The sequence below is a fragment of the Macaca mulatta genome, chromosome 10, assembly GCF_049350105.2.
Source record: "Macaca mulatta isolate MMU2019108-1 chromosome 10, T2T-MMU8v2.0, whole genome shotgun sequence".
NCBI classification, from domain to species: Eukaryota; Metazoa; Chordata; class Mammalia; order Primates; family Cercopithecidae; genus Macaca; species Macaca mulatta.
In genome coordinates this window covers 15,785,197-15,801,814 of record NC_133415.1, presented here as the reverse complement: position 1 = coordinate 15,801,814, position 16,618 = coordinate 15,785,197, and the positions used below count along the sequence as shown (strand labels likewise).

At 42.7% G+C, this 16,618-nt stretch overlaps 1 protein-coding gene across 51 annotated transcripts in view; it reads right to left on the bottom strand.

Annotated features, from left to right (window-relative positions):
* Positions 1–3,022: 3,022 nt before the first annotated feature.
* The window catches only part of RBFOX2 (RNA binding fox-1 homolog 2), a 295,158-nt gene continuing 281,562 nt past the window's right edge, over positions 3,023–16,618 (bottom strand). For 50 of the 51 annotated variants that reach the window (XM_077948059.1, XM_077948058.1, XM_077948068.1 and 47 more), the window contains 3 exons: positions 10,754–10,842; positions 10,204–10,276; positions 6,690–8,553 (listed from right to left, as the gene is read on the bottom strand). In XM_077948059.1, coding sequence (XP_077804185.1) covers positions 8,509–8,553; positions 10,204–10,276; positions 10,754–10,842 — 207 coding nt within the window. In that variant the 3' untranslated portion in view covers positions 6,690–8,508. 51 annotated transcript variants of the gene reach the window in all.

The window sequence follows — 16,618 nt, the reverse complement described above, 5'->3', positions numbered from 1 at the left end:
GAATAACAAGGTTTAAAAGAGAGCTGGAGGAAGAGGAGCCTACAAGAGGCAGAGAGGCAGCCAGAGATAGGAGTGCAGTGCTGGCTCTGATTTCTGTGGGGTTTCTACAAGAGCAGCACTTAGAAACACTAGCAGTCAGAGGTTAAAGGCACAGACTTGGGAGCAACTGCCTGGGTTTGCATCCTGGTTCTGCCACTTCCTACTTTATGTGACTTTGGCAAAGTTATTTAATCTCTCTATGCTTCCAGCTTCATCTTTTAACAGAGGAATAACAATACTGTCAGGTATGGGCTTTGATTTCTCCCGCCTTAGAAGCTGATGCATTTGCCTGTTACAGTTTCATGGATATTGGTGGAAGACACAAGACTCGGCGAGAGGCAAAGGACTTTATTCCTCACGGTGCAGCAGGCAGCATGAGCCCCCGAGTCCCACAGGCCTGGATAGATGTGGTGCAGGCAGTAGGTTTGCACTGAGCTGAGGGGCACTGAGCTTAGAGGATCCACCTGTTTTATAACAGGTAGTAAGCAAGCTTGCTCTTTGTCCTGAGGGGATACAAGTTTCTTTGTTGCAAACACAACCCCCAGAAAGGGCCTGGGGAAGGGGCAATCCAGGCTTTGCATGCTTGTCAAACCCAGCAGGAAGGCAGGAGCAGGAGCAGGAGCAGAGAGAAGTGCCTCGGGGGCACCTGCCTCACAGAGCTGCTGGGAAGATGAAAGGAGTGAAAATGGGCAAGTGCCACCAACAGTGCTCCACACACATGTCCACTGTTGTTACTAGGCGTGGCAATGTGGAGGAAGGCAGGGCTGAAAACTGCATCACTTACATCCCAAATGGAAAACAGTAATTCAACAAATATGTACTGAATACTTTCAACGCACCAGGCAATGGCGATACAGCAGCCAACAGAACAAAGTCTTTGACCTCCAGGTGCTTACGTTTTAGTACAGACAGACAGACACCAAATAAACTACCAGGGGAGCACACTGTACAGGGCCTTGTAGACCAAAATAAGGATTTGGAACTGCCTACGGGATGGGAAGCCTAAGGAAGTTTGCACAAAAACATGTCACAATCCGATTGAACAGGCTGTTGAGAGAACACACTTCAGAGATGGAGTGCTGTCGGAGAAAAGGTAGAGGCAAGGAGACCAGTTTAGAAGCTAAGACGAAGCCAGGCAAGGGCATGCCAGCTTGGAGTGGGTGGTGGTGGGGAGGTACTTGCCTACTTTGGCCTGTCACAGTCCAACACACAAGGGAAGAAGCCTTGGGAACACTCGGCAGTCAAGTAAGTGCACAGAGGAGCATCCGTTAACCGTCATCCTCAGGGGCTGCTTCCAGGTACTGGAGGTAGAAGCCAGGCAGCCACGGGGTGAAGATCAAGTAATTGGAATCAGCTGGTAGAAACTTATTCCAGAAGTTTGCCACAAAAGAAACAACTTAGGGCCGGGTGTGGTGGCTCACGCCTATAATTCCAGGACTTTGGGTGGCCGAGGCGGGTGAATCCTTGAGGTTAGGAGTTTGAGGCCAGCCTGGCCAACATGGTGAAATTCTGTCTCTACCAAAAATACAAAAATTAGCCAGGCTTGGTGGTGCGTGCCTATAATCAATCCCAGCTACTCAGGAGGCTGACAAAGTAGAATTGCTTGAACCTGGGAAGCGGAGGTTGCAGTGAGTCAAGATAGCGCCATTGCACTGCAGCCTGGGCAACAGAGTGAGACCCTATCTCAAAAAACAAAACAAACAAACAAAAACCCAAAAACAAGAAAAAAAAGTTCAAGGAATAACTTGAGATTTTCCAATTTTTTAAAAAACTTTTTAAGATTTAAGCACGCTTAAGTGCCAAAGGGACTATTGAGAGGAAGAGGCAAACCAGGCAAGGGAGGAAACTGAAGCAAAGCACCGAGGAGGTGGGAAAGGCTGGGATGCAGAGCGCAGGTGTGGGGTTCACAGTGATGTGAAGAATGCCCTTAACAGAATGAGAGAAGGGGAAGGACACCCTGTGTGGGATGCAAGTCGGTTTATAGATCTGGTAGTGAACACTCATTCCGGGAGACTGTGTCTGACAACCTCCATATTCTCTGTGAAACCGGAAGCATGATGATCTCATATGGTTAAGGGAAGGGAGTTACAGATTTATGGATTATGGAGAATTTCAGAGATTTGGGAATTATTGGCTGAGAAACAAAACAAACGCAGCAAGGGATGGGTGAAAAGCACAAGAAAGAAAAGACGCCAGGTGTGGTGGCTCACGCCTGTAATACCAGCACTTCGGGAGGCTGAGGTTGGAGGATCACTTGAAGCCGGCAGTTCGAGACCTGCCTGGGCAGCACAGTGGAGCCCCATCTGTACAAAAAAATTCAAAAAATAGCCAGGTGTGGTGGTGTGTGCCTGTAGTTCCAGCTTCTTGGGAGGCTGAGGTGGGAGGATCACTTGAGCCCAGGAGTTTGAGGCTACCGTGAGCCTTGATCACACCACTGCACTCCAGCCTGGGTGACACAGTGAGACCCTGTCTTAAGGGGAAAAAAAGAAAAGAAAAACAGGAAGGAAAGGGCGAGGCAGGACATATTTTTTATGGCTGAACAAAAAGTGAGGGAGCCTGGGTGGCAGCCGGAGAGCTAGGGGCAGCAGGGACAGAGGAGGCAAGGCAGGAAAATGACACTTTGATAAGGTCAAGTGATAAGGACAGTGTCTGTGGTGCAGTAAAGGCAGCAGTTGAGTCTAGGGGAGGGTGGACGGTGAAGAAGTGAAGCTGAAAGATTTCAGAAGCAGAGGCACAAAATCAGCTTTTGGACAGATTGGAGTTCAGCAGTTGGGGAAGCTGAGAGCAGTGACACGGACCCAGCTGCTGGCCTCGTTTACCTTCTGGCTTATCGTCACCATTTAGAATGTCTCACCTTAGAACGCCTGGCACTGTTCCTTCTTGTACCCCCGACCCCCACTTAAAAAGTCAAATCCAAGTTGTATCTTTGGAGCCTCAGGCAGAGGCAACAGGGAACGAGGATTAATACACACAGGCCAAAGAATGGTGTTTCTCTCTTTTATTTAAAAACAGTGCTTCATTACCATGTGCAAAGGCTGAGGCAGTGCTCCTCCTTCGCTTAGAGTTTATAAAAGCCAGCAACATGATCAATAATTTATACACATGGAGAGTAATACAAAAAAATAAGGAATAAAAGCTAAAGATCTAACTACTCCGACCTTCACAATTCCAGCTACTTGATAATAATAGGAGTAACCCAATGAATACTGTATGGTCTGAAAGCTACTATACAATATGATTCTTAACGAGAAGGGAAGGGAATTAGAGACTGTCACAAAGCCCTGGGATGCTTCTCTGGAGTTAGCAGGGAAACAGGACCCTGGGCAAGCAGCTCGGGTGTCCTAGGAAGTGATTCTGGGGGAGGCCGGGAGGGGACAGAGAAGGCTGGGTGGTCGATTACACAAGCATCCCATGTAATGCCCCCCTGCCCCAAGGTACCTGTTTTGCCATGGCAGTGGGAGGGGCTGGAGGAACAGCATGTTGCATGTAGGGATGGCCCGGTTCCTGCCATGGGGAAGGAGTGGGGAGAAGAGGAGAGATTCTGTGGCATTTTGAGCCTTGCAAAGATTTGGACTGAAAAGCTCAGAGACTCAGGCAGGTCAGCCTGTCAGGGACAAGTACACTCCACCGGCTCTCTTCTCGCTTTGCAGCCCTAGTTTACGTGTGTCAGCCCCAGGTTTGCTCCAGCTATTCACAAGCAGAATATAACACAAGAAAAACAATTCATATCCCTTAGGGAAAAAAAGAGGATCAATTCATCACTCGATATATAATACAGCCAAAATGAGCTGCCAAAACAAGCACACACACAAATACTGTGAACAGAAAAATACAAGAAAATGACTAAGCTGGGAGTCTTGACGGGTTATGGACATTGCTTAAAGCACTTATCAGTCCCCGGAAAAACCAAACCAAAACACATGTTTTAAAAATTCAAAAACTCATGTACCCCCTGGGAAACTGGTGTTGGTGACAAAGGGCAGGGGGTGGGGAGAGAAAAGAGAATCACTGTTCCCTTCTTGCTCGCCAGTGTGAGTGCAGTCCTCAGGTCGCTGGCATGGACGCAAGTGCCAGACAAGGAGGACCAAGTCCCTCTGCCGGTGGCCTCCTAAAAGGCAAGGCTTGAGTTTTGGCTGCTAAGCAGTTCTCTCCGTTACCAATCCCTGCCGACCAGCACTACCATGGCTGAATTGATCTACCGTTTTCCTGAGTAAACTGTAACTGGCTACAGTTTCGGTAACATGGAAAAGAACTCAGCTACCACAGCCAACTGCAACACTTCAGGAATCCCCTCCATCCCTGGGCTCCTCACTCCTAGTGCATCCGATCGAGGAATTTGACAACTTGCTGCAGTCTGGTCTGTAAGCCTTGTTTGCAAAGAAAGGTGCCAGGGACTCTACTACGCTCACCGAACCAGAGGGCACACGCTGGCTTAGGACACCCAGAGCCTACTTGGAAAGGGCCCTGTTTCATGCTCTAGCTCTTGGATGGCTATTGCCTGGCCGATCAGTAAAGCAAGTATGAAGGAAGTACACAGGAAAAGGAAAGGGAGGGAAGAGGCTTTTGGACAGTAACATTTCCAAAAAAATATAGTGTTTTATGCAACAGAGAATCAAGTTTCACTGTGTATACTACAAATGGTCAAACATTTTCAAGAGCATGACAAAATAAAAACACACAAATTTACGTCTGATGTTCACCTTGCCCACTATTTTTTTCCTATCTTAAAACAGTGCAAACAGGTAACTTATGCTTTTAAAACACCACGACCCCTTCCCCACCCCCCAAAGTCCCTTTCCTCCTAGTATCTGGGGGAAAAAATCTGCAATTCTGCAAATGTCACTGTGCTAGAGGGTTGCAAGCAGCAGAGAACTGGCTGAGCTTGGCAGAAGGGGAGGGCTCGCCAAAGCTTCCCCTTTTCCCTCCTTAAACATCTAAGCGCTTTCCAGTCTGTCCCTTGGTTGGCCTTGTTCTCCTGCCAGAGGGAAGGGGGCTCATCATGCCCTTCTTGCATATCCTTGGGGTTGCTTCCGTCCCTGTTTGGTATCAGTCTCCCTCATGTCTGGAAGCTATGTAACTAGTCACGGGATGGTAGTGATTAACACACTTCTCTGCTGGATCTCTAGTAAAGCATAATTCTAAGCTAAGAGCAGTTCAGCCCCTGAGGAGTCACACATTTGAGGAAAGGCTGCTATCGATGATTTCGATCGTCTAGATTTCCACTAGCTCCCCTCAGACTAAAAGTTGTGCCCCAGTCCACTTCTTTCTCAAAGAAAAAAAAAAATGTTGGCTCAATTCAGACTGTGGCTGTTGGAGGATGATGGTGGTAGTAGGTTTTGTGAAACCCGAGAGGCTGACAAATGGTGAATCACAACGGCTGATCTGAGTTAATGGAAATTGAACTAAGAGACACAAGGAATTCTGGAAAATGCCTTTGGGCAGCTCTCTGGGCTAAAAGAGGGACGTGGAGATAAAGGTTTTCACTAGAGGTCTCCTTTAAGGAGCCCAGCTTCCAAGAGTACAGAAAGTCCAGGTCATGAACTATAGTAAAGTTGAGAAAGAATCATGCATGTGATTCAGCATCGGTGAGTTTTCCGGAATTATCAGCCAGCATCCTCTAACAAACTCACGAAATGCCAGACTCCTCTGACTCTCTCAATACAGTGAGAACCAGAGTCAGGAACAGACAAGCAGTGCTGCTTTGAGCAACCTGCCTCTGGTGAAGTTGACTCTCAAAGTTCAAATGGTGATGGCGAGGTTGATGCTGTGACATCTAGATGCTTGTAAGAGCCCCAATTCTCAGTGTTGACACTTGAAAACCAAAGACCCTTTCATAAAAAGCAGAACTCCATCTATTCTTTCTTAGAAAAGGGAGCTGGAGGAAGCGGGGTCAAACACCATCCCTGGAAATGCAGCACAAACCACTGGAAAGCACAGAGCTTGCCTTTGGAGGCCTCAGCCAGAACCAGCTGAACTGAGATGCACTCAAGGTGCCTCAAGCTCAAGATTCTGCCTCTCTTAAAAGGTCTGTGGGAGCTGCCTTCTCTACCTTTCCTATTATCCTTACCTCCTTCTAGGAAAAAAGAAGAGAAAAACACTTAAACTCATTCTCCTATTCTCCCCTGCTAGGGATACAACCATTTAGAATTTGGCCTAGTCTCCATTGAGTACGTGGCTTGCCATCTTTTGGGAATGGCCCCTTTGTGATCATGACCTCAAACTTTTGTTTTTTCAGTCAGCTAAAGTTCTCCCTCAAAGCAAAAGCAAAAGCAAAATCCTCCCTGCCCCCATTCCCTAGAACTGTGAAAGCCCGCATCCCATTCCCCACTCCTCTAACTAAAATATTTATATACATACAACAAAAATTGTCTTAACAGCAACAAACCAAACTTTGGCTTGGGGTGGGGGGATCCTTAAAAATGCCCAATGGACTGGGCCGTTGGTGTCCCCTTAGTCTCCGTCCTCCTCCCCAGGATGAGTAATAATTGCATCGAGGCCTCTAGCTTCCTTGACATCACCCCTAGTTTCAGGCACAGCCTCTCTCCCAGTTATGAGGCGAGACAGGATTCCGAAGGGGGAGAGGATATGTATTCTACGCGACAGGCCAATGCCCTCTCAGACGCATCACTCTGCTTACAAAGAATGCTTGATGCTGTCGTAGGTCAGTCATTTTAATTCAGGGACATGAGTCAGTTATCAGTCAAGAACATGTGTGGAGGCAGGAGTTAAAAAACAAACCCAAAACAAACCCATAACAAACCAGAAGCTCCATGTCTCTGAATTACTCCCTTTAGCAGCTGTCCCTTGGGTGAAAGGTCACCCTAGTACCAATGTGAATAGACCAGGGAGCCAAAAAGACCGTGCTTTTCTATTTCCTAATGCCTTCATTTGGGAAATGCTGTAGGACACTTGCTTTGATCAGTTCTATCTAATAGCTAGAAGAGAAACTCTCTCTCCTACGTTGATAACACAGAAAATTACAGCCAGATGGCAACGGCAGTGACTCACTGCATGACTCTTCCTGGCGATACAGAAGACCCTTGCCATTTCAGACCCTCCTTCCAATATGGGAGGGCAGCAATCTCAGGGCCTCCGCGTTTTATGTCCTGTAGTGTTAATGTACACAAAGTGGTCCGGGTGCTCAGCTGGGTGTTTTTGGAGGACAGTGAGAAGCTTGGCAGGACAGCCACAGGGCTCAAGACTGTGGATAGAGAAGTGACTCATAAAGGCTCTGGAAGATGAAAATTCCTATGGCTTTGGAGCAAGTACAAAGTGCCTCTGCCTGCCCTTCCATGTCCTCATCACCAAAACTTCCAGGGACTGCTGACCTAGGACCTGGTACTCTATCTTTCCCCAGCAGATTCTTTATGCTGTTTTTTAAACTTTGTACTTTCTAAGGCAAGAAAAAAGTAAGAAATACCAGATCTTCTAATACTCCTTTTCTCTTCCTCACCCTCTTTAATGGCTGTGAACACTTTGTACTTCTAATCCTCAAGCGGTGCCCAGACATCTGGGGGAAATCTGGTCACTGGCTTATTCATCTTTCTGTCCCTGGGTCCTGAATTCCTGAATCTTATGGACATGAGAGCAGGATGTTAATAAAAGAATACATGAGCTAAGCTGTGGTTCAATTAAAGGAGAAGAAGCCCAGAAAGAATGCTAAGTTGCAGGAACAAAAAGAAATGATCTTTTTCATACTCCAGAGTTCACTCCGAGATCGGTTTCCTAATGAGGTGTTTATTATCCACAGTCTGAGAGCACGTTTGGAAATATCAATACTATAATTCCAAAAACGATGCCAACTGTCTCAGGCTGTGCGTGTAAGATGATTGTAAAAAGAATGGAGAAGACAGGAGGGAAGAGGAGAGGAAAGCGTCTTTTTAATTCTCCTGCTTTATAAGCACAAATTCCTATCTATCAGCATGTGGATTCCAGCCACAGCCAACCAGAACTGCCTGTCAAAAGACCAGAAACTCAGAAGACGAGAAGAACATCCTGTTGCGGAAAGATCTCTCCCACTTCTGCTTGTCCCCCAGCCATTCAGCACCAGGTACACTTTGGTAATTCTGTCTGCTGATTTCTGATCAGATGCATTGATCAGCTCCTAATCAATGCAGCTCTCCCTCCTTGACTGCCTCTTCCGTGATTGATAGAATAAGCTAAGCACGGACGTACAGACATGGAAATGCATTAATTTTTTTTTTTTTTTACCACAGTTTAAAAAAAAAAAGAAAAAAATGCACAATCTTTGGAACAAAAGAATTAAAGGCAGAAATTTAAAGGAAAAAATACATATTCAAAGAACATAGTGAGGTATAAAAAAGTATTCTTTCTTTTTTTGTGTTTTTTTTTTTTGTTTGTTTGTTTTTCCTCTTCATCTTGCTATAGAGTTCCTCTACTAGTAAATATTGCAATAGCCAGGCCTCATGAACTGGGGGGCTGTCCCATTTGCAGGGGTCTCACGTCACTTCAGTAGGGGGCAAATCGGCTGTAGCCACCTCGGTATAAACTCGCCTGCAGTAATTAAAGAGATAAAAATAATTAAAAGGTTGATGAGAGAAGCATTAACAGTGAAGAAAAATGTCCAGAGAGGGATTTGGAAACACAGCCTCCTTCAAAGCCTCAAAGCAACTGATCAAGCATTGCCTTGTGCAGTAAAGTCAGAAACCAACTTCTGCTTGTGAGGTGCTCACACCAGAGCCCAACACATTTACTGCTGACCTGATATTCTCAAAGAGAGTATGACAACATTTCATTTCATCATTTACATGAATTAGCACAGAAGGGAAACAATATACAGTTGAAAACTAGTTCTGCCAAGAGTGTGATTTTTAAAAGCACAGGTTTTTGTTTACCTTGATACAGCCTATAATCCTGGTGGAAAACACATCCCCAGTTTCCCCTTCTCACATATGACCCATCTGCAGTGCACGTTACTTCCGACACGATCCCTGCCATGTGCGGTCACAGCCCACGTTTGAGATGGTGCTGCATCTAAACCTGAGTCAGTCTTTAATAAAGTCTAGTTCCTCTATCATCCACAAAGCACACCAACTAGGCTGTTTCTTGACATATTCACATTTATATATCTAGTTGGGGTTTTAACTAGGCTTTATTCCATTATCAAATGACTTTATCTAATGGCTTATCTCTTTCAATTACAAGTTTCCCAGGAATGCATCTTTCTCAGGTCATTCTTTTAGCATAGGACTTATATCATTTTAGGACAAAATAAAACCTCAGGAACTTCCACCACTGCCTTTATATTGTACTGCTCTACTTCCCTTACAAACATACATTCCCTCAGGGCCCCTATTCCTTCCTTCCACAAATCTTCATCAGTAGAAATCTGGTGTGAGAAGTAACTTCCTCATATTCCTTTAGGTCTTACATTTTACACTTCATTCTGTCTCCTTTTCAAACAACTCTGCCATGTTCAGAGGCAGCTGCCCAGTTGCATTTTGAATTAGAGAGCAAGGCTGGCAGAGGTGTCACTGTGGAACGGCCTACCTTTGTTGCAGCCTGTGAGTCCTAATCACTGAAACTGGAGGCACCGAAGCCAACACAATAATGTTGCAGTGAGGTGGTTGGTCAGAAGAAATTATGCTAGTTCTACAGACTTCTTCGATACTTTATCAAAAACACTATATTTTGCCACAGTTGTTATCAATAATCAATGAAATATCCTATAAAGCGTTCACTTGGGAATTTCTAGTACTATCTACCAGAAGGCTCAGGAAGAGCAGAGACATCCTTTAGATTTGTATTTGAAACTTAGGTTTTTGAAAAGCTTACTGTGAATACTACAGCCTTATGCTCCATGCTCCTTTCCCAACACCGATAATGAAACGATGCCACAGGTATGCACTCAATATTTGAACCAATAGAAAACACTCGCCAGTTCCCCTATTACTCTCACAAATGATGCCACTGCTCGGGGCACACTATCAGTGGTCATTCCTTTCTGCTGCCCTTAACTAGGCCATGTGGCTCACATTACAATAACATACAAATAAAGAGGGTGCCATGAATAGATCTGTGTGGCTTTAATACCTTGATGGAGGATGAAAGGCTAAGTTTACTACCTCCCTAGATCTTCTGTAGTCTATGGGTAAAAGAAGGGGTAAAATGGTTTTATAAAACAATGGTGTATTATATACTTACCACAGCGCCAACTCCATAGCTAGCGGCAGGGGCAAGGGCATGGTAGGGGTCGGCTGTGTACACCCTGCCATAACTGGAAAGAAGAAACACAATCAGACAGATAAAGAAAAGTGTGTGATCTAAAAAAATTAAAGGGATTACTGTGCTAAAGACTTGTGAGTCACTTGGTCTTGGATTATCATAAGGAAACTGGAATTACAAGGAATAGGAAAAAACCTTTCTATTTCTACTCCCAAATGCAATAAAACTGAAAAAATCTGAAGTACTTCTATAAAATGGAAAAGAAAGGAATTGGAGATGAGGAAGAGAGGGACTGGAGTCAAAGCCAAAGAAGAGATGAGAACAAGAAAGAGGGAGCGGAGGACAGAGTTGGTGCCTTGTGCTTTAGGCATGACAAAGGCCATCGAGAGGTCTGCAGAAAGCCCAGGCTGGCAAGATGCCCGATGTGCTAAGAGCTGCTGTGGAAACGGTGAAGGGAGGGAAATGGGTGACATTTTGGGATGGAACAGCTCTCATGCATCCCAAAGCTCATCTCTGCCTCTGTACATACCCGTCGCTGTAAGCGGCTGCAGCGGCTGCAGCAGCGGTGGCTGCGGTTGCAGTAGCAGGCTGTGCATATCTGTAGGCTGCATATCCACCCTACAGGAGAGAAGAGAACTGACTTTACAGATACCTCTCCCCCCAGGTGTACAGAAAAACACACACCCGCCCACACACAGACGTACATACATGTAGACACAAGGACTGACACAAACATAGACACACATGGGAAAAAAATGTTTCAAACTGCATCAGTCTGCATGTTATTATTCCTCCAATAAAAAATTAAGCCCTACGATATGCAAGGATTTGCTTTCCAATTTGTGACAGTATTAAAAGTAAACTTTGGTAGTACCTGTTAAATACAAGCAATGAAGATACGATTTTGGATCTGTCTTACTTCACAGTCTTTGTTGGAACTTTCAAAAGCAAAAATATTTACAGCAAGTTGGGAGAACTCTGACAAGAAATATAAATTATGAAGTTAAAACATATGAAATCTGTATGTGTTGACTTCAGATTCTCTAATGTGTTCTTGGATTGATTCATTACTAAGAGACCACAGCATGTAACAGAAACCTCTGCCCCATCCGGCCTAGCATGTTTGCCAAGAAGCTAAGATAATCAGGCAATATTTAGAAGGAAAAACAGTGTAGATCAGGGGTCAGCAAACTTTGGCCTGTGAGCCAATGCAGCTTGCCACCTGTTTTTGAAAATACTTGTGACAGAGACCAATGTCCTACAAAGCCAAAAATATTGACCACTTGGCTCTTTATGGGAAGTCTGCCAACTCAGATGTACATTTCATACTTGAGCAAATCAGTTACAGATTTCTGAGGATTCTTTGGCTGGATCCAAATAGATCAGGAACCCTGCTTCTAGCATTTAACTGCATTTTCCTTCCCTAAAAGGTTTTGAGATTCTTACATATTAATCTTACAGTAGACTCTGAGCTTTTCTTCCAATGGTCCAAATATCCTCTCAGTCCTAAAGAATTTCAAACCATCATATCCTTCTATTTCACCTCAGTTTAGGTAACTCAAATACACAAAAGAGAACCATGTATTCTTTCAGAAAGCATTTCAAGAGACAATCACAACAACAAATGCCACATGAGACAGGATAATTTAAAAAGTGGCAAACTCTACTTTTTATTATTTTTCTTTTCCCTTCTAGAATTCATCTATTTTACCTAAACCTAATTCAGATGCAAATTTTTATTACTGGCCTTTCACTATCAAAAACAACTATGTTCAACTGGCCCAACTAAATATCATTTCAGTAGTGAACAATAGCATGAACATTTTATTTCTGTGGATAAAATGTGCCCATTTCTCATGGATATCTGAAGGTTTTTGCCCTGTGTTTTCTACTTTCTATTTTTTCAAATGTTCGATTTTTTTCTAAATCTACAACAGAAATTTCAAATTTACTTCTGTATCATTTCTTGGGATTGAGAACAACTATTTTCTAATGGGATCCCTGCTCTTCTTCACCATCTTATGTGGCAGGTGCTAGCTTGCTTCTTTTATTTCTGTCACACCTTAATTTAGAAATACCTATAATTTCTTATGAGCTTCTAAAGCCTTTTGCTTCTTTCTTATATAATTTATGCTTTCTCTAAATGAAGAAACTGCACTGTGAGGGGAAATTTATTCCTGCTCTTCAAGTGTATGCTGCTTGAACTCAGGATAGTTTCAAATGTACTTTAAAAAATCCCTGACTGGCTTTCAGTGGTTATACATTATTCCTCCTTTGTCTTTCAAATGAGTGACTTAGAAAGTAAAATTTCCTTCCTAATCACAAACCCTTCTAGAGATATATGAAGACTAATTAATATTGCCAAACACTGACAATGAAATGGTAATGAATGGGAACATGGCAAGAAGCACCCTTGGGGCCCATTTCTGATCAACATGGTTCCTCGGAATTCTAGCCAGGTCTATGGAAATGGGCAGGCCAGACAGATCTGGGCAAAGCTGTACATCCTGGCCACAACATAATTTAACTAACTAAAGTATTTCTTTACCTTTTTTTTTTTTTAAAGCATTTGTTAAACAAAGCAAACGTTAATTACAGTTGGAATTTTAACACTAAAATGAGCCCTAGTAATTTTTCATTATAACTAGAGGTGGTTCCATTAGTTTAGAATTTGTTTGCTAGTGTAAAGTTAGAGCAGGGCTATTTAGTAAAACTTCTTTGCAAACATTATACTCTTTATAATGCAAGCATTATACTCTTTAGTATTACTCCAAACATCAGAGTAACATTAAAAAAATTTTTAAAGTTAAGGCAATAAAAGCAGTTACAGCCCAATTCGTGTTTACCTAAGTAAAAACATTAAAAACTGAAGTCTTACACCATACGGCAGAGGTATGAATTCTTGCAAAGGGATATTGAGGTTCAAAAGTACTCATCCAAGGGCAGGTTTCACACCTGACTCTCAGGAAGACTGAGTGAGGTACTACTGGAGGTACGATCTTGAGTATTCTAGCAAATCATGGCTTTGAGCTGTATTCTACCCATTCTGGAAAAAACAGGTTCTAAGTGAGGTTGCTGGCAGAATCAGTTTCCCCTCATTTTCCTAGGCCTACAGGAAGCCATCGGAACCGTGGTGGTTTAGGAGTAATGTTATTGCTAACCAAAACAATTCAAATGGATCAGACTATGGAAAAGAATGTTCCTTCCAATCCTGAAGGAGATGGAGAGAATCTATCTGTAGCAGTTTCCTTCTTTTATAAGTCAACTCTGACTTTGAAGTTTAAACTTGATGAAGTTCGCTGATTTTCAAAACAGCGAAGAACTGTTTCTTCAGAACAGTGTGTTCTGAAGAAACAGAACAGGGTTGCAAATATTTTACTGAAAACAAAAGGCCGGAGAAGAATATCAGCATTAAGAAATCAGCATTAAGAAAAAACACATTAATAGTTTTTTTTTTTTTAAAGCAGATGACTTTAACATGATTATTCTCCTAATTACTTTATAATAACGGCATTACAGAGAAATCTTTAAAAGAACAACTATTTTAGGATAAATAGGCAATATCCTACTAAACTAACTTGGTAATTCACTAATGGCTACTCCAAAAGTAGAAAAATTAATTGTGTGTCATGGATGTATTCCTCTCTCTCTCTCTCTCTCTCTCTCACACACACACACACACACGCTTACTCGAAAGTATTTCTGCTGCTTTATTCAACAAAACATATCATAAAATGTAAGACAAAGAAAATTCAGATATATTTATTTCTATTCCAGATTTCAAAGTGCATAGAAATTTCAGGCTGAGAAACCATTTTTTCAACTTTCACTCTTACTAGCAAATCTAAAGGCTTTTATAAAACATGAGAACAAAGTGCAGTTTGAAACACCAAGGTTTTCATTACTGTTTCTTAAGTTTTTCAAAAAGAACAAGGGTGGGAAGGAGGAGGAAGAGACAGGGTTCAGGCGTGGGGAGGGATATGGCGCCACATTTATTAATCACATTAAAAACTAAGCATGCCAACATCTGGAGCTAAAACAACCAGCAAAATCACCACGTTCAGACTCGTATTGGCTAACTCTATCTATCCCAGCATTCTCTTGGGACAGCGGTTTGCCCTAGGCTCTACCACAAGCTCGGTGAAGTACACAGCCTCAATTACTAGAGCGTGCAGCCACAACGACCTGGTATTACGGAAACAGTCAGTCACCACTTGAGTTAACATTCCATACCCTAACGACTGGCCCCTCCCCAGCCCAAAGAAATAGTCAATCTTGCCCACCCTAGCCCTGGCCCACACCACAATGTTAATAATTATAACAAGCAGTAACCCATCTGTTATATCAGAGAAGGGAACAGAGACTCCACTGAGAGATTTAGAGTGAGATGTTAACATTTCTTCAGCTGACTGCACAAACAAACAAACAAAAAAAGAGGAGAAATAATTCATTTGGAGATATGAAGTCATGAAATAGCTGATGTGTATTGCTTTTAACCATGCACTGATGCAAAACTGAAGCAACCATTAATAATAAAAATTAAAAAGGACATATGTATTTACACACAATCAGACCTGTTTGATCTGAAGCAGTTTGCAGATTCTATCTGTGTGTGATTTGAAATAAAACAAAAAATGGGGATTAGCATGGCCACAGCACACCCTAATGTAGGAGGGCACACACGGACGTCTTTTTGGAACTCTGATAGCTGGATAAATTTGGCTTGGCTAAGCTTGATTCAGATACACACATGCCCCTTTAAAAATAATTATTCTTATTATTTCGCAATTCATTCTGAATGACACCTGGTATCCCCAGTGGGGCTGTCCAATGCTCCATCGCTCCCCTATTCAACCTGCCTGACACTGGCAATATAATTCAGTCCTGACCCACAGCACTCACATGTATGCTTGTCCTCTGTCAACAACCGTATATTCTAGTCCACAGCATTCTTCTAAAATATTTCCTGTGTTTAGGAATTTTACTTTTTCACATATCTGTAACATATCTCTGACTTCAAGTTCCAGCTTCTTCAAAGGAAAATGCCTTTGAAAAGTTGGCTTTAAGATCCTTTCCAGTGTTTTCTGCAGTTGTTAAAGTCTCAATTTTTCATGGCTCAATGTCATCTCCTAGGGCTTTCCTACTCTGCTCTGAACCAATTTTATCACCTAATTAACTTTACGATGTTGCCACGTTGACCATATGATCTTTCGGCACAGTTTTGTAGCTGTGTTTTAATCTAGAGCAAAATACAATAGAATATAATCCCTCCTATATCTGACCTGTATCTGCATATTTATTAGTTTAATCTCACACTGGTAGACTTTTGCCTTGTCTTGATTTTAACCTAGCCCTTAATTTTATTATATTTTTGTTTTAGGTTTACATTAAAACAGGACTTTGGTGAGCATGTGATGTCAAGACACCTTCTTTCTACCCGGAAGACAATGACATTATGTGACACTGAGGAGGAGAGTGTGTATTTCAAGACCAGCAGACAAAATGAAAGCTTGTTACCTACATGTAGTGTATAGATCAATAGAGCAGGAGGGTTGGGAGATGGCAGCAGGTGGGGTGGGTAAGGAATGGCCGGTGTGATGCTTAAAATCACTACAGCAGAGCAGAGATGTATTCCAGCTAGTGTGGGTTTAATGCTGGGCCTCCAGGAATCACTTTACTTATCCTTGGATGATTCTGACTCCCTCTTTTTCCTCCCCACCTCCCCACCCCTGCTAAGAACCATGGTTCTAGGAGATATTATAGAGTTCTTTGGTGGCAAAATGGCATCACTGATTAAATGTGAGTAACACAGAAACTTACAATAATGGTGATACTGTCACTGCTTTTGACTGAGGTCTATCTCCTTTGAAAAGTACTTATGAAAAAAATTTTAAAGTATTTAAATTTTATCTTATTATTATTTAACATTGGGGTTAAGGGGAAAAATTGCTATGATCAACTTGATGTCTTCCACCTATTATTTCTATGGTAGACGAGAGATGATTTTCAATAAATCAAACCTTTCAAACATTATTATTCCACATCTCCCCAAATTAGTTCATTTCCAAAATCTTGCTGGGTAGCCACATAAATAAACTGGATTGTGAAAAGCCATCGACTATTTTCTTTCTCCTAGCATCCAGCTATCAGCAATCCTTCTAACAAGTATGCTATTATAAAAATGAACTCACTGATCTTCTCGGGTGAAAGGAGAAGAGGCCAAGGGAAATGCATGTCTCATTGTTTGAGTCCCGTATGTCTAGATTTTTAAGGCAACTTCAAACTTATATAGCAGCACAGTCCAACTACTACTGATATTTCACTACAGGGCCCAAGGTGGGATTCAGGAATCCTATTTGTACAGTTCTACTTCCTCTTTTTTCTCTTTTCTAAA